The 16,638-nt window shown below is 56.5% G+C and overlaps 1 protein-coding gene across 1 annotated transcript; it reads left to right on the forward strand.

Moving 5' to 3' along the window:
- The first annotated feature begins 173 nt into the window (after nt 1-173).
- On the forward strand, nt 174-16,478 carry LOC106494342 (dual specificity protein kinase CLK2). Its single transcript, XM_067313235.1, has 20 exons — nt 174-321; nt 1,898-2,067; nt 2,430-2,664; nt 4,460-4,556; nt 4,904-4,970; nt 5,399-5,515; nt 5,747-5,913; nt 6,398-6,492; nt 6,879-7,008; nt 7,378-7,460; nt 7,697-7,776; nt 8,009-8,099; nt 12,626-12,703; nt 12,887-12,988; nt 13,063-13,183; nt 13,293-13,421; nt 13,628-13,787; nt 14,238-14,339; nt 14,448-14,565; nt 14,770-16,478. The coding sequence occupies exons 2-20, from the start codon at nt 1,898-1,900 to the stop codon at nt 14,914-14,916; spliced, it is 2,289 nt and encodes a 762-aa protein (XP_067169336.1). The 5' UTR covers nt 174-321; the 3' UTR covers nt 14,917-16,478.
- The last annotated feature ends 160 nt before the right edge of the window (nt 16,479-16,638 follow it).

The following is a 16,638-nucleotide window of genomic DNA, read 5'->3' on the forward strand; positions in this document are numbered from 1 at the left end:
CCCGGGAGCCCCGCCCAGGCGCGGCGGGGGGCGGGGCTCCACCCGCGGGGGGCGGGGCGAGCCGCGCGCAGCCGCGCCGCGCCGCCTGACGCACCGCCTGCGTGCGTGCGTGCGTGCGTGCGTGCGCGGCGCCGCGGCGGGGGCGGGCGGGGGCGCGCGCGGCCTGGCTGGGACCCGGATCGGCGGCGCGGCGCGGCGGGGCGCGGCGGCGGCGGCGAACGGAGCCAGAGGAGCCGGAGAGGGGCCCGGGATCCCCGGGGGCCCACGGCCGCCATCACGGACTTCCTGTGGGACAAGCGCACCGGGCTGGCTGCGAGGACGGTGCGGCGCGGGGCGAGGCGGGGCGGGGCGGGGGCTAGGCCGCGGCGGCCGCCTCCGTGGCTAGCGGGCGCGGCCCCGCCGCCGCGCCGGGCCCGGGGCTCCCCGCCTGGGCCGCGGCCCGAGCGCCGGCGGGGCGGGCCCGGGCGGCCGGAGGAGGCCGCGGCCGGCGGCGAGGCGCCCGCAGGGGGGAGGCTGCGGGGCCGCCGCCCGTCCCCGCGCTCCCGGTGGGTCCCCGCGGGCAGGCCCCGGTGCTTCCACTCCCGGTCGCGGGGCGGCCCCGTGCCTGGAGCGGGCCGCGCCCGGCGGCCCCGCTTGCTGCCCGACCCCCTCCGCTGCCGCCGGCCCCCGAGGCGCCCCGGTGCGGCCTCCGCCTTCTCGTACAGCGGCTGCCCGGCGGCTGGAGCGCTGCCAGCGCCGCCTTCCAGCGCCGGTGTTAATTAAAGGCCAGAGCGGCTCGGCCCTGCCGCGCTCGCGGTGGGCACAGCCGCCTTTGGAGCTGCCCGGGCTGCGGCGCTGGTCGCGTTCGCCAGCCGCCTGGCCCTGGCTCCAAGCAGGCCTGGCTCTGCTCTCGAGGCTGAGATTTGCTCGCGTACAAGGAGTACCTGCTGCCATGTCACCCCGTCACCGGCAGCAATTTTGTGCTGTGGTAGCTCTGCGTGCAGGGAATCGGGCAGGTGCGTGAGTGTACCTTGTGGGGAAGGAAGGCCCAGCGGGAGGTATGCAGACAAAAGGAGCTCTGACTTCTTACCTATGGAGGCCAGGCAACTTTAATTGCTTAATGCTTCAGACCCAGAGTATGTGCGGGTAATGTCTTACAGGTAGCTCCAGTGAGCAGGGTCCTAGGAACTGGAGCGCCAGGTGATCACACTTTGATGCGTGATCTTACTGAGGAATTTCCTCCTCTGTTCTTGACTTTAATATCCCGTCTGGGAGACAAAATTGAGTATTCCCTCCCCCTGAGATAGGGTCTTCAAGGCTTAATTAGCAGACCCCTGGGCATGTAAAGGGCTTTTTTGCTGCTTGGATCCTGTAGGACCCTCTCTGCTTGCAGTGAGGAGCTTAGGTGTTGCTTTGCCCAGCCCTAAACCAGAGACCTCTCTTCAGGAGTCGCCTGCTTCGGTGTCTCCAATACCGGTGCAAGGACTTTAGGCTGAGCACCAGCAATATCCTGAGCTTCATTTCACCTTCCCTCAGTTTTCCTTGGTTTCCTTTTCTCTTTCCTGGTGTGTATCTGTTTGGGGAGCACGTTGGTTGAAAGAAAGGAGATGGAAGCATCGGAAGTGCAGGTGCTGCTTCTGGAGCTGTGGCCAGCAAAGACTTTGGGGTGGGAGCTGAGGAGAGGGAATGTCGCGTGGAAAACTAAACTGCGGCGAATGCAGCCTGTGTGGATGGTTGCACCCCCTCTAGTATGAGGTTCTGAGACCTCTTAAAAGTTTGTCCCCTCCCTGCCAAACACAGCCATGCTGCTGATCCCCTCCCCCTCTTTGCCCTAACAGTTTTCTGGCTGCTGGCTGTGCATGCTGCTTTCTCTCACTTGCAATTGCCTTGTGGTCATAACCTTCTGTTGTTCCTGCAGATGCCTCACTCTAGAAGGTACCGCTCGTCGGAACGCAGCAGCCGGGGCAGCTATCATGAGCGTTACAGAAGTCGCAAACACAAGAGACGGCGGACGCGGTCCCGATCGAGCAGCAGTGAGCGTGATCGTCGGCACCGTCGGGAAGACAGTTACCACGTTCGGTCCAGGAGGTGAGTCTGGAGAGATGAGCAGGGAGCGTGGGCTGTGCTGTGTTTCTCTGACTAGGCCGGAAGCAGCTGGGGGCAGATCGGCCTCTGGTAGCTGGGTGGCCTGTGCCCTGTTCAGGAGGCTCTGGGCCAGTCAGTGTTCCCGCAGGTGACCTGGTGAAAGCACAGATGCAATTGTCACCTGGAAGAGTGTGTGAACACTCCTTTTCAGTTTGTGCTCCTAAAGATTTGCCAAAGCCACCCTGCTCTTTGCCTTTACCCCATTTAGCAGGGCCTGATCTATGTCTGGCGGGTTTGTGTGCTCTGAGCTGCAGCTTTCCGGCTGTATTCATAATCAAATCCCCTTGGTTGCTCCCCTTCTCTAGTTACGACGACCACTCAGCAGACAGGAGGGCCTATGACCGGCGTTACTGTGATAGCTACCGTCGGAACGATTACAGCCGTGAGCGAGGGGAAGCCTACTACGATCCTGAGTATCGTCATTCTTATGAGTACCGACGCTCCCGGGACCGTGAGGGCAGCTACCGGAGCTGCAAAAGCAGCCGGCGTAAGCACAGGCGGAGACGGCGCCGCAGCCGGTCCTTTAGTCGCTCCTCATCGGTGAGTATCCCGCTGTGGTGTGCCTCCCCTGTAACCTTTCTCTCCCAGGTGGCGAGCTGGGTAAGTAGAAAACTCACTTTCTAACACTCTCTCAGACTCAGCTTGAGAAATGCGTAGAAAACCTATGATGCAGGCAGCAGTTCCTGTCCGCCATCCTGACGCGCCTCAGCAGTGGCTGTCCTGTGCCAGATGGGCACAGGCAGCTCAAACCCTGTCTTAGTGGTAGCCATTCTCTGAAAGCAGTGAAGGGAGGACGTGCGTGCCTTGCGAGGCTGACCTGTCCCTTCAGGGGGGTGCGGGGGGGAGTGCTGCAGTCCTCAACTCCTTTATCCCCTCAGAGTGCTGCTTTTGTTCTGTGGTACTCATTAAAGAGCTGCCTAGGAACCCCAGCCAAACAGTCTTTGTGTGAGGTTTGTACAGCACATGTTCAGATGATCCTGATCCCAGAGAGCTCAGTCTGCCTGCGACAGGTAGTCTGGTGCCTGCAGCCCTGGTGGCTGTGCATCCCCGTTTCGAGTCTGTCTTCTGCGGCAGGAAGCTCCGTCTCTCTGTGGGTTTGTTTCTGTGTCAGAGTAGGATCCTTTTGGGTGGGCCCAGCTGACTTGGGATGTTGTGCAAGGGGCTTTGGCAAAGGGCAGTAGCTTGTGGACTGGTCAGTTCAGATGGAGGCAGCAACCATCACAGGCTCTTCCCAGCAGTGTCCCTGGCTTTCTCTTCTTGTCTGTTCTGCTGTTCGCCTTCCGCTTCTGTTAGACCCCAGACACGTCCTCTGCTCTGTGTGTGGAGCTCTCAGTGTTGTCTGGTCTGTTCTGACTGTATGTCCAGGGACGGGATTAGGGGCTGGGTTAGGGTCCCGAGTCTGCTGGCTGGTTGCTCCCAAGTGTGGGGATACTTAGCTGAAGAACTGAAGGCAGGAGTTTTCTCTTCTCTGGCATAAATCTCTTACCTGACTCATCCCAGGCTGTCACTGTTCCCTGTTGGGCCTCTGCTTCTCTCCTGGAGGTTAGCCTTTCCAGGACCAGCTTCTTTAGGGGAGGGTCTAGGAGGAAGTGTCATGTCTGCCCCCAGGCAGTTACTTGTGAGGTCTCTCTGGTTCTGGATGGATCGTTGTGCCAAGAATTGCTTCTGAAATCTCTGAGTTCATCTTTCTCTGAGTGTTGGGGCTGGGGGAAGCTACAGCGGGAGGTTGTTGGAATGGGATGGGGAGTGTCTGTGTGGGGCAGTCTGGCCCTTTGCTTGTGAAGGACTTCCCAGCACCTGCCTCCTGCTGCCTTTCCTCAGTGGCTGATGTGGGGCTGAAGTGAGCCTCTCCCCGTGGTCACTGACTGCCCGGCGGCAGAGTCGTGCTTCAGCGTGCTCTTTGGCATTGATCCAGGACCTGAATGCCAGCGCTGCTGCTGTTCCTCTCCAAGCCCCTGTAGGAGCAAGAGCAGCTGGCTCCTTCCACTGCCCCTCTGCTAGCCCTTGTTCTGGCCATCTCTGCTCTCACACTGGTTCGGGTGGGGCTGTTTGTAGGTTTTTTCTTTTTTTCTTTTTTTTTTTTTTTTTGCTACAACGAAAAGCAAACTGTTTTTTTCTTTTCTGAGCTAGTGTGTTGTATCTTGACATGTTCCCTTGCAATATCCCTATCGTTATATATTCCTCTGTGCCGTATGAATTGGCTGGGAATCTCCTCCTGCAACCCCTCCTCAAACAACCATGTGAATTTCCAAACCAACCAATGCGTGACGCTGGCTGCTGCGCTGGTTTGAAAATCTGATTGGTGAATGATGAATTCCCTGTCTGCCTGGGCCAGCAGCGGAGTCGACAGAGCAGCAGAAGGGCCAAGAGTGTGGAGGACGACGACGAGGGGCATCTGATCTATCGCGTCGGCGACTGGCTACAAGAAAGATGTACAGCCAAATCGTAACATAATTTAGCTCTCTAGTTAAGCTCCCATCGCAGTCGCAGATCTGTCTTATCTTTCTGTTTCATTTTATTTTCATTGTTTATTAAAGAGAAACCCTCTCCTTTTCCTTCCCCTTTTGTTAAAGCTACGTTTATATTTTGTATTGTTACTGAAGTGCCAGGGAACTAGGGCAGTTGCCTTGTGCAGCCGGTGTCAGCCTTCCGCTGCTCCGGTCTCTCAAGCTGTGTGCAGGTTAGGTGTTGCAATGCATTCTCCTCTGCCTTGTGTATGCACTGCATCCAGGTTGTGCTCACTCTCTCATGTTCCTTTCTCTTTTTCTCTCCCTCCCAGATGAGATTATTAGCACATTAGGGGAAGGCACGTTTGGCAGAGTGGTGCAATGCATAGATCACCGGAGGTATGCCTGCTTGTGGGTCTGGCGCTGGGGCAGGGAGGGACATGGTGGAGAAGAAAAAGGAACGTACTGGGTGAAGTAGATTTTCTTGTTTAAGGTGGGAACATGGGAGTGGAAATGAGTCTCTTTGTTTCCAGTCTTCCCCTGCTGGTCTGGGCACCCATCCTATTGGGTCACCCATGGAGAACGTATTGGAGAGGGGCTGGGGGGAATCTCAGGGCTGTCTGTAGTGAGGTAAAAGGCACTGTTTTGGTGGACATTGTTCACCCCCTTAATAAAGGCCCTCTCCTGGCTTGAACAATAATGATGGAAGGCTGTGCTGCACAAATCTTCACAGGATGAGGCTGGTTCAGAAAATTCCGTTCTGTGGGGCACAGGTTCTCTGACCCGACTCAAAAGTGGTCTTGCGCTTTCTTCCTGCTTCTCCCCAGGGGTGGTGCACGTGTTGCCCTGAAAATCATTAAAAATGTGGAGAAGTACAAAGAGGCTGCCCGACTGGAAATCAACGTGTTGGAGAAAATCAATGAGAAGGATCCTGAGAACAAGAAGTGAGTATGCTGTGTGTGACAAAATGGAGAAGAAAGCACTGTTTTAGCACAGTCACAAGAATGAGATGAGAGGTACTTCATATTGCATGACTGAATTCATCTGTGGCTGTTTTTTGGAGGCATGTTGGCTTGCTGGGGGTCGTGAACTGAGCAATACCAAGCCTGGTGCAGGGATAACAGTGCTGTGAGTGGTGCATGCAGAGCTGTCTCTAATCAGAATTTTTCTCTCAGCCTTTGTGTCAGGATGTTTGACTGGTTTGACTACCATGGCCACATGTGCATCTCTTTTGAACTGCTGGGGCTTAGCACCTTTGATTTCCTGAAGGACAACAACTATCTGCCTTATCCCATCCACCAAGTACGACACATGGCCTACCAGGTGTGCCAGGCTGTGAAGTGTAAGTGTCCACTGCTCTTCTCTCCGCTGTTCCTTGACTGACCTGGATGTCTGTGTGGCTCCCAACTTCCATGCGAGTTCTGCAGCTGATGGCCCAAAGCAGCAAGTTTTTGCTGGGGCGCTGCTGTGCAGATTCTGAGGCTGAGACTTCCTGCCAGTCTGGTGGGGAAGCATGTGTGGAGTGAATCCTTTTTTTTTTTTTTTTTTTTTTTTTTTACCTGATTGTACTGTTTCTGATATATGTGGGCTGGTAGTAGATCAGGGCACTCCAGCTTCCACCCCCCTGCACATTCTGGCAATCAGTGTAATGAATGTTTGCTCTTCTCTCTAAGCATCTTGGTCTGAGCTAGCCTGACCATTTACACCCAACTCTAAATGCGGGCTAAACTGGTGCCAGTATGAGCAAGCAATGAGTGATGCTCACTCATTGGGTGTATGCAGCCTGGCTTTGTGTTCATTGACCCTGACTCTTTTTGCTTCCTCAGTTCTCCATGACAATAAACTCACTCACACTGACCTCAAACCTGAGAACATCCTCTTTGTGAACTCAGACTACGAACTCACCTATAACCTGGAAAAGGTAACAGAACTGCCTCGCTTTTTGAAGTCTCCTCTTGGGTTGTTTGGTATCCCTGACCTTATCAGCATATGGGTGGAGTTAGAACTTGGCCCCAAGACACACAGGGTTGGACAGATTACGTTCATGCATTGCTTCAGGATCTACATTGTGCATGAACTGCCTGCATATTCTATAAGTGAGCCATAGAGACCTCAGGCTTATCTGGGTGATGGTGCGAGTGTCTTTGGGGACTGTGCTGCGTATTGGAGAGTGGGTGCCAGCCCTAAAGATGCCCTCCAAAGCAGACCACTCCTGTGGTCCCCTTGTGGTGAAAGCCCCAGCTGTGTAACAGGCTAAGCCCACACTGTGAAACTCCTCAGTAACTGATATCACCTTCCCTCTCAAAGAAGCGAGATGAGCGGAGTGTGAAGAGCACAGCTATCAGAGTGGTGGACTTTGGCAGTGCCACATTTGATCATGAGCATCACAGCACGATTGTCTCTACCAGGCATTACCGGGCCCCAGAAGTCATACTGGGTAGGTACCACAGGCTTGGCCTGCCTGTAGAGGCAGGCATTTGCCTTGAGGGCATCAGGCACGGCTTGCTGGCTTAAGCATTTGCCCCACGTCATTCAGTAGGTGTCCTGGGCTTACCTTGGGAGATGAGAAGTGCTTTACCTTGAACATGCTCTATAGTGTTATTTTCTGGGAGTGCCAACAACTTATAACTCAGTGTCTTGGCATCATCAGCAGCTGGGCTGTATACTGCCACCAGAGTATCACGAGCCTGGCTGGAATGGGAATTCTTTTTTCAGCTGCTTGTTTGTTTTTTATAAGGGGAAGGGAGAAGAATCTGGAATCTTGGGCAATAACTGATCTTTTCTTTAAAAATCCTTTGTCTTTTAGAGCTTGGCTGGAGCCAGCCCTGTGATGTGTGGAGCATTGGCTGCATCATCTTTGAGTATTATGTGGGTTTCACCCTGTTTCAGGTGAGAACCGTATGCTGGGTGGCCACCTCACAGCTGATGGAAGAGGAATCCTGGCTGTCTCCCAGTACAGCCAGGAGCCCCTGGGACCCATGGAGTTCCCTTCATCACTGCAGTTTGGTAGTGATGGCCCAGGTGTTGGCCAGCAAGGGATTCTGAAAAGGGGGAATACCCAGGGCTGGAGGTAAAACTACTGAAACCTGTTCCATGCCCCTCCTCTTTACATTTATTTCCCTCAGACACATGACAACCGGGAGCACTTGGCCATGATGGAGAGGATCTTAGGGCCAATTCCTTCTCGGATGATCCGGAAGACCAGGTGAGCAAGTCTGGCTGGGCGCTGCAGGCTTGCCGGCTCTTTCCTGCTTCACATGTAGTGGTTCTCTTTGAGGGATCAAGCTTTGAAGCAGCCTCTGGAGTCAGTTGTCCGTGCTATTGCAATGTCCTGTGCGCCCCTGCAGAGTGGTGCTAGGGTTGGTGTGCTGCTGTTGCTGCAAGCTGCTTTATGCCTGGTCCTTTCTGCTGTAACCTGTTGCCACCTCTTCTGACAGGAAACAGAAATATTTCTACCATGGCCGCCTGGACTGGGATGAGAACACCTCTGCCGGCCGCTATGTCAGGGAAAACTGCAAGCCGCTACGGGTAAGGTGGCGTAGGCAGGAGCATCCAGTTGGTTTATCCTTTTCTCCTTGTAGAATCTTTCAGTTCCTGCCCCTGTTCTTGATCATTTTTCACATGGGCAAGCTTGGGCCACTGAAAGGCTCAGACCAGTATCTTCTAGGAATCTTGGCTGCCCCAGATGTAAACTGGGAAGATGGTAGCAGCCTGAGCTTAATCTGAAGGGCATGAGGAGACTTCAGGAAGTGCTTGGGAAGGAGGTTGTGTGTGTGAAAACTTGGTGGTTCAACGCTTGTTAAAGTGCTCCGCAGTTCAGGTTTAGGACCAGTGAGGGTCTAAACAAACCACTCTTCTCCTAGCTTAACCATTCACCCCGGGGAGTGTACTGTGACCAGGACAGGGCACAGTGTCCTTTGCCCTGACCTCTCCTCTCCATCTCCCCAGAGGTACCTTACTTCTGAGGCTGAGGATCATCACCGCCTCTTCGACCTCATTGAGAGCATGCTGGAGTACGAGCCGTCCAAGCGCATCACCCTGGCCGAGGCCCTCAAGCACCCGTTCTTTGACATGTTGGAAATGGAACCAAGCACAAAAATGTGGGACTCTAGCCGAGACATCAGTCGGTGACGCCACAGGTGCCAGCCTGCCCTCAGATTCTAGCCCCCGTGGAGGCCTGTGTGATTTCTATTCAGACACTTGGTGCTTTTTTTTATACATAAAAGAACTCCCTGGACACGTTTGTAAAGCTGTTAATATGTGAGATACTGTAAATAACCCATATTCTATATCAGCCTCTGAGCACCATAGGCCCAACCTCCTGCTGTTGCTGCTGCCATTATCCCAAGCGAGGAGGCCTCTATGTCCATATTGTAAATACCTCTGTTCATGTGTTGCTTTGTCTCTTGTTTTTTCCTGCCCTCCTCGGTGTAAATACTCCAGGACTCAGCTCTCTGTAGCTTATCTGTTTCCTTGTAAGTTATGAAACTGGTGGGACTGCATGGGAATTATTTTTTGGATCAATGTCATAGCCCATCCCCACACCAGAGTTTTATAAGAATTTTGTACAGTCTTTGTGAAAAATAAATATGAAGTGAATAAACCTTTTGGTCTGTGGTTGGACCAGCAGAAGGCTGTTTTAGCCTCCTCAGTGCACTGGGTTTGGCTGAGGACCTTGGCTGACTTCTGCCCGAGGCCAGCTGTGGGCTGAGGACATCAGCTTCATGGAGCAGTACACCCAGCTGTTTGTCAGTTCCCTAGGAAAAGGGGAGTCAGCTCCAGTGCTGTACCTACTGACAAATACAGTCTTCTGGTTGGTTTTGTTTGACGTGCAGTGGCTGTACGCTGCTCCCTGCAGGGGGAAGGGAGGTGCACCCACTTCCTGCAGGAAGGAAGCTGCTTCTTCCTGGCCCAGTGAACCTCGGTAACAAAACTTGCTCTATCCACCTGTACAACTCTCTCCAAGCCTGGATGCTGGCCTGGTGCCTGAGCATGCACCTCGTAGAAGCTGCTCTTGGCACTGAGGGCTGCAGCTGGATCTGAGCTAAGTTCAGGGCAAGCAGATTTTGCTATGTGGGGTAGCAAAACACATGCGGCCCCTTCATCATGCCCTATGCCTAATAGTCAGAGGTGGGAAGATACTAAATATGAAATGTGTCCAGCTTATAGAAAAGGGAGAACACTGGGGACTTCTCACTGCCTGTAGGACTGGAGCACTGGCTACTGTTGGTGGCTGTTGGAAAACTGATGGCCAGGTGCCTACATCAACTGTAACTAACTTCTGTAGTCAGCTGTCAAACAGGCTCTGTCTGTAGCTTTTGGCTCTCACCAGTGGTAGAACCAAGGCTGTGGCCTTGGTTTGGACTCTGTCCCATTTGAACTGCTGAGGAAGTTGCAGACTTAATGGAAACTTTGTGTCGATGCTCTGCCAATGCCCGTCTGGAAGAGTCTCCTTGGGGCTGGTGTCAGTAACACAGCAGTCACAGGCAGAGCCTGTGCTGTAGGAGCTTTTTGCTTTGCTGTTGCACCATCTGCTTGTGGCAGATTGTCATCGCTCAGAGGGATAAAGGAAAAGACCAGCTTCACCTGGAGTTAGTGGGGGGTGAGACCTGGATGGGGTGACACTGAGTCATTTTCATGTGCTTATGATCCTAACATAAAGAGCTTAGGCTGGGAGCTTTAATCTGCCGTATTGCTCAGTCAGACAGCAGCCTGCCGCGCAGCTCGGAGGAAGGTGGTGTGTGCCCGGGAACGAGAACATAGGGAAGAGCAGGTGCTGCTGTGTGTGGTCAGCCCCCAGGTGAGTCCAGATGAGAACTAGATTGAGCAAATAACTTATCTGCAGTCTGCCTCTTGGACCTTAAAAAGCAAAATAAAAGCCTGGTGTCCAAAATTTGAATTCACAGCTTTCAAATACCCGGCAGAGAGTGCCACTCAAGGTGCCAGCTGGGTCATCTGAAGCGGAAGCTAGTAAATTTGGGTGCGTGTGACTTTGTAAGTCTCTTTATTTAGGGCTAAAGAATGCTTTTATCTGAGAGAGGTGCAGTTGTTGCTAAGTACTGGGAGGTGGGACTGGGAACTAGATAAGCGGGTATAGACAAATCTGTTGTGCTCGCTGTCATGGTTCTCAGGATGCTGAGGAATTCCCTTTTGGCATGGGGTGTCAGTGTGCTGTCCGCATGCAGCTAGTAGTTGGCGGAATCAGTTAAAGCAGGGATCCCTATAAATAACTGGGCAAAGAGACACAAAAAATTCCCCAAGCTGCTTGTCATGCCATGAATTCCTCCCTGACCAGAGACAGAGAAATCTCTGCAACTGCACAGGGCATATCAGATGCTTGGTGGCTTTTAGGTGGTAGTGGGAGGTAGTATTTCACTACCACAGCTGTTTTTGTTACTGCCTTTTCTGTTCCAGTCCCTCTATTAACACAACTTCCACAATTTTTATGTCCATGGAGTCTACCGTAAAGTCATTTTTTGGGGCCCCAGTGAAACAGCTGCTCTGCTGCATCTCTGCGGATTTCCTCGAGGATACAGACTGCCCATTCCTGGGAGGTCACATGAAAGGTCCAGGGGAACAGCACCATGACCAGAAAAGTCAGGAAGAGAAGTGAGTGCCCCTGCATCTATCCCAGTAAAATCTGAAAGTCTAGCTGAACCATCTGAATAAGGACCCTAATATATACACATAGGGGGAACCGCTCTTGTAACAGACCTGTCTGTATGGAGCCATCTTTGGGCAGTTTACTTGTCTTTATTTCTGTGTGTGATGCCTACTAGAGGATAAGTGCAGATGGTAGTCTGCATTAGCAGTGAGCTTAATGAGGAAGTGCATACGATAGCTGAGCCATGGAACAGGACCCTGTTAACTTCCTGGGTCCCCATGCCTTGGTAGAGCCCATGATACCCTCTAGCCAAAAGCAAACCCTGAGAAACACTCCTTGATGACGTTCCATCTGGTTCAGAAACGAACAGGATGAGTTCTACGCTGAGAAAAAAGCCGAACGGGCAGCCATGAGGAGCCGCCTCCGGGAGAAGTACCGCCTTCCGGAGTAAGGGGCTTGCTGCTGACAGTGTGTGAGCAGGGGCTACCAGCCTGGAGCAGAAGGTTTAACTTCCTCTTCGCAGGGAATCTAGCCACAGCATGTTATGGCTAAAATGTGATATTTGGGGCTGGTTCAGAGAGTGGTAGCTCGGGCCTGAAACCACCCCCAAGGGCCTGCAGCTTTGTGGGCCTCGCACTGGTTGTGGCTCCGGGGCTGTTCACCTGCTGCTGACCTGTGGCTAGGTGGCCCGGGAAGGAGGCGGGAGGCTCTTTCCCCTAACGGTTGGGCTGAGCCGCTCTAACCCGACCCTTGTGTTTCCTTGCCAGAACGAAGTCCACAAGCAGCAGCTGGCGGCCTTCAGGGGGAGAGTGGGACCAGCCCTGGGCCTCACAGCCGAGCGTGGCTCCTGCTCCGCCGGCGCCCCGAGGAAAGCGGCCCCAGGCGCCGCGTGGTGCCGGCCCGGCGACCGCAGGGCCCGGTGACGCGAGGGCCGCGGGCCGGCCGCCCTGGCCCCGGTACGCCCGGTGCTTGGGGGGGAGGGGGGGAACCCTGGCCCGCACCGGGCCGCGTTGCCATGGGCACGCGCTCCCGGGGTGCACCGCGCCGGGGGCGGGGTCTCCCTTCCCGGCGTGCACCGCGCGCTCGGGGAGCGGGGCGGGGAGGCGGTGTCCGCAGCCCGGCGGCAGCGGCGGCGACGGCGGGGAGGGAGGGTGTCGCGGAGCACGTGACGTTGGTCCAGGCCACGTGGCCGCATCACGTGCCCCCCCGCCCTCCCCGCGCGTGCGCACAGCCCCCCTGCGGCGGGGCTTCCCTCGCGCCGCGGGCGCTGCCGGTGACGTCGCGGCGGCAGCAGCCAATCGGCGGCGGCGCGGCGGCGGCGGCGGAGCGGCTCCGCCATGGCCGAGCCCGGCAACCCCTTCCAGGTGCGCGGCGGCGGCGCGGCCCCGCTCGGCCCGGCCCGGCCCCGCCCCGTCCCGTCCCGCTCCAGCTCTCGCCGTCTCTCTTGCAGGACCCCGCCGTGGTGCAGCACCGGCCCGGCCCCGAGTACGCGACGCTGGACGTGTACAACCCCTTCGAGGGCACCGGGGTAAGGAAGCGCCGCGCCGGGCCGCGCCCCGCCTTCCCCTCCGCTCCCCTCTGCTGCTGGGGCCGCGGCCGGCCGCACAGCGAGCCTCGCCCCCCGGCCCTGCGCCCGCCTCCCGCCCGGCCCGGGCCCGGGCCCTACCGCCGGGCGCCCGCGCAGCCCCTCAGAGCTGCTCTCCCGTTGCAGCCGCCCCCGCCGTACCAGCCGCCCCCGCCGGCAGCGGCTGCGCCGCCCCCGAAGAGGCCGAGCCCCCCCGAGCCCAAGAACTACGGCTCCTATGGCACCCAGGTAACGGGAGCGGTGGCCAGGCCCGCGGGACGGATGGGGGAGTGGGAGGCGCCGGTAACCTTTCTCAGTTGCAGGCCTCGGCGGCGGCGGCCACAGCAGAGCTGCTGAAGCGGCAAGAGGAGCTGAACCGGAAGGCGGAGGAGCTGGACCGGCGGGAGCGGGAGCTGCAGAATGCTGCTCTTGGCAGCACGGCCAGTAAGTGTGGAGGCAGCTGGGGCAGGGGAGGGACAGCGGCGACCGAGCTCTCCTGGCCCCTCGGTGCCAACAGCGCGGTGCTCTGGGTCCCATCTCCTCTCCTTTGTAGCGAGGCTCAACAACTGGCCCCCCTTGCCATCCTTCTGTCCTGTGAAGCCTTGTTTCTACCAAGACATCCCTGTGGAGATCCCTGCTGACTTCCAGAAGACAGTTTCTACCATGTATTACCTCTGGATGGGTGAGTCTTTGGCCAGGATGCAAGGGCAGATCTTGTTGTGTTTGGTGGGGAGGTAGGGGAACAAGTGCCCTGTCCTTGAGCGAATCCCGCTGCCTGGGAGACCGGTGATTACAGCTTGGTGCCGCGGCCTGGAGGGACGATCTCTGGGTGCGGGAAGGGTGGGGCCTTGCTGTTGCTCAGCTTGCCTGACCCACATCCTCTCTCAGCCAGCACCATTGCTCTCTTCCTGAACTTCCTGACCTCGCTGGCCTGGTTCTGTGTGGAGCCTTCTTCAGGTTCTGGGTTTGGCCTCTCCATTCTCTGGGCTCTTCTCTACACGCCCTGCTCCTTTGTCTGCTGGTATAGGCCGATGTACAAAGCCTTCAGGTGTGTATTTGCTTGAGCTCTGGGACCAGCAAAGCAGCGGGGTGTGGTGCCTGCAAGGCTGATGCTTGTAACTGGGGGAACTGAACTCCTCGACAGAACGAGCACCTGCCTTGAGTGTGGCACTGGGGGCATCCCAGCTGTTGTTTCCTAAAGGTGTCAGGGATATGGCAATCCTGCACTGAACTTGTGTTTGAGGAACAGATGCTGCTTTGGATGTGGCTACCCTAAAGTGGTCACAGGAGGTTTTTCTGTGGACCTTGCTGTTGGACATCCCTTCCTCTGATTTCTCCTTGCTATAAGTCACTTAACATGTGGGTAAGGGAGGTGGGAGGTAGCTGTGAGTCCACGGCCTGCATATACCTTATGTCCCCTGTGCCCTGGTGTGAAGAAGGCTTGAGCATTGTTTTCTCTGGCAGGGGTGGCCTAACCTTCTCTTTCTCTTACTACCAGGAGCGACAGTTCGTTCAACTTCTTTGTCTTCTTCTTCGTCTTCTTTGCCCAGAACGTCGTGTATGTGCTGGAGGCAATTGGCATACCAAACTGGGGATTCAGGTAGGGGTTGTGCTGGCCCTGGAGAGCCCTGGCCAGCTGACTAGCCTGGAGCCGGAGAAGGCAGGTGGGAAAGATGGCTCTTGTGGGCAACCACCTCTTGTTTTGCAGTGGTTGGATATTGAGTCTGATAGCGCTGAGGAAGAACACGGCTGTGGCTGTGATGATGATCCTGGTGTCCTTGTTCTTCACAGCAGTGGCTGTGCTGGGTATCATCATGCTGAAAAAGGTGAGTAGGAAGTGAGCTTGGGGCAGAATCGCCCCTTCCTCTGGGAGGACAAAGCTGGTGTTTGGCGGGCGTGGGGCTGAGCTCTGCCTGTCCTCTTGTCCCGAAGCGACAGGCTGTTGGGGTATGCTGCTCCTCCATTCATCAGGTGTTGGGGTCTGAAATAGGGTGGGTTCACTGACCCCTGAGCCTGCCCATCTCCCTCAGATCCACTCTCTGTACCGCCGGACGGGTGCCAGCTTCCAGAAAGCGCAGGAGGAGTTTGCTGCGGGTGTCTTCTCCAACCAGGCAGTGCGCACTGCAGCGGCCAATGCTGCAGCGGGTGCAGCCACCAACGCCTTCCGGGCACCCTAGGGCGGGCCAAGCCCCTGGTTTCTCACTTGCACATGGGCTATTTTTAAAGAAGAGGAAATCCAAGTTGCACTTTCATTGGATCCCCGTGTGTCTGCATCAGCTGTTGGAGGCTGCCTCATCCCAGCTTGGAAGTGCTGGTGCCGAATTGTCTGCTGCTCTAACCCCTTCCCTCATGGATGGAGGCTGTTTTGGTTTGTGCTGGTCCCCTTCCCTTGGTGGACAGAGAAGGGGAGGAGGAGCAGGATGGGAGGTGCAGTGGCTGAGCCCTGCACCTGCCATCGCCATCCCTTCCAGCACCGGCTGCTGAGGAGCAGGAGTCTCCTTCAGATCTGTGACAGGGACTGAAGCAGCTGCTGACCTTTCCCTACTATTGCCCGTGGATCTCCCGTTTCCCCCCTGGTGATGCCACATGTGTGCTGTGGGGCACAAAGGGTCCCGCTTGTGTCCCAGTCCCAGGGTGTGTGGGGGCTAGCTCTTTCCCTGGAAGCTTTTGCTCTCCTTTCCTTTGAAGCAGGGCCCGATTCTCTGCTAAGAAATCACCCCTGTCTTTCCCTGGGGCTTGCTCCTGTGGGCCTGGGCTTGTTCTGTCCCCAGGAGCTGCCAGCCTCAGGGGGCACTGAGTTGGGAGGCAGCACCAGAACCAGTCCCCTTTACCTGCCCTCTCCCTCTGTCCCTCATGTTGCTGGGATGAGTCTGCTCCAAGTGTAGGGATAGGGAAAGGGCTGTTGTGAGAGGCAGATGTGGTGCATATGCTTCTGGCGGTGGTGGCTGCCTTTAGCCCATGTGCCAAATTGCAGCCATCTGGGACTGGCAATTGAAGGACCCTAAACACAGGCTTGGTGCTGGAAGGGCTCCTGGTACCTCTGCACCTTCCCTGCTCCCCCTGCCCCCCCTGATGTCCAGCCCTCTGTGAGCGGGCGAACATTGTCCCTTATTTCTGCCTGCAGCGGGGGCTGGAGGGCTGGCCGTGTTCATGCTCCCCTCTGCTTGGCCCTCTCCTGCTGCCGACGGTGCTGTTACCCCTGGGCACTGCCCCTGGTGGGGCTCCAGCCTTGTCCCTGCTGAGGGGAGAGAGCCAGCTCCCACCTGCAAAGCTGCCCTGTGTCTGCCTTGTGTGTCCTTTAGCTCCCTGCTGTCCTCCTGCAAGCTCAGGGCCGGGTACCCCGGGGAGTGCCTCTCGTCCAGGGAATCACCTGCACCTCCTGCCTCCTGCTCGGCAGAAACTCGAGTTCTGCTTCGACCCGTCTCTTGGACGCACGGATGACGCTCGGTTTATATTCTCGCTGCTCCTGGGGGGGGGTGGAGAGGGGTTGGTGCCTTCACCTGTCTGAGCCCGCGCACTGGGCAAGTCCCCTGGAGCCGTCTGTCCTCCCGCCACCCTGGGTGGGGGAGAGGGGCTGCTGCTGCCGCGGGGTCTGTCCCCATCTGCTCCTCACCTGCTAGTGTGACAGCCCTGTCTCCGTGCTGGGTAGCTCTTGTTTTGGCATCTCTCTTCTGTTGCTGTGCCAAATGCAAAGCTGGCTTCAATTTTTATTTAAATAATAAATGAAAATTAACCCCTGGCTCCCTCGTTCTGCGTGTGATGATGAAAGGGGTGCAGGAAGGGCCAGATGTGGGGGTGCTGCCTGGGGAGGCGAGAAGCGGGGCTTGGGGCTGCCCCAGCCGGTGCTGCAGGACTCGGGGCCGCTGCGGCGCTGGGGGCTGCCGCGGCCGGTGCTGCGG

The sequence above is a fragment of the Apteryx mantelli genome, chromosome 31 (assembly GCF_036417845.1).
Source record: "Apteryx mantelli isolate bAptMan1 chromosome 31, bAptMan1.hap1, whole genome shotgun sequence".
NCBI classification, from domain to species: Eukaryota; Metazoa; Chordata; class Aves; order Apterygiformes; family Apterygidae; genus Apteryx; species Apteryx mantelli.

Bases quoted from the DNA above. Each gene is read 5' to 3' on its own strand.
- LOC106494342 (XM_067313235.1), top strand. From the start codon at position 1,898: ATGCCTCACTCTAGAAGGTACCGCTCGTCGGAACGCAGCAGCCGGGGC. The intron at 7,461-7,696 runs GTGAGAACCGTA...TATTTCCCTCAG, and splicing joins TGGGTTTCACCCTGTTTCAG to ACACATGACAACCGGGAGCA. The intron at 8,100-12,625 runs GTAAGGTGGCGT...TCTCTCTTGCAG, and splicing joins AAAACTGCAAGCCGCTACGG to GACCCCGCCGTGGTGCAGCA.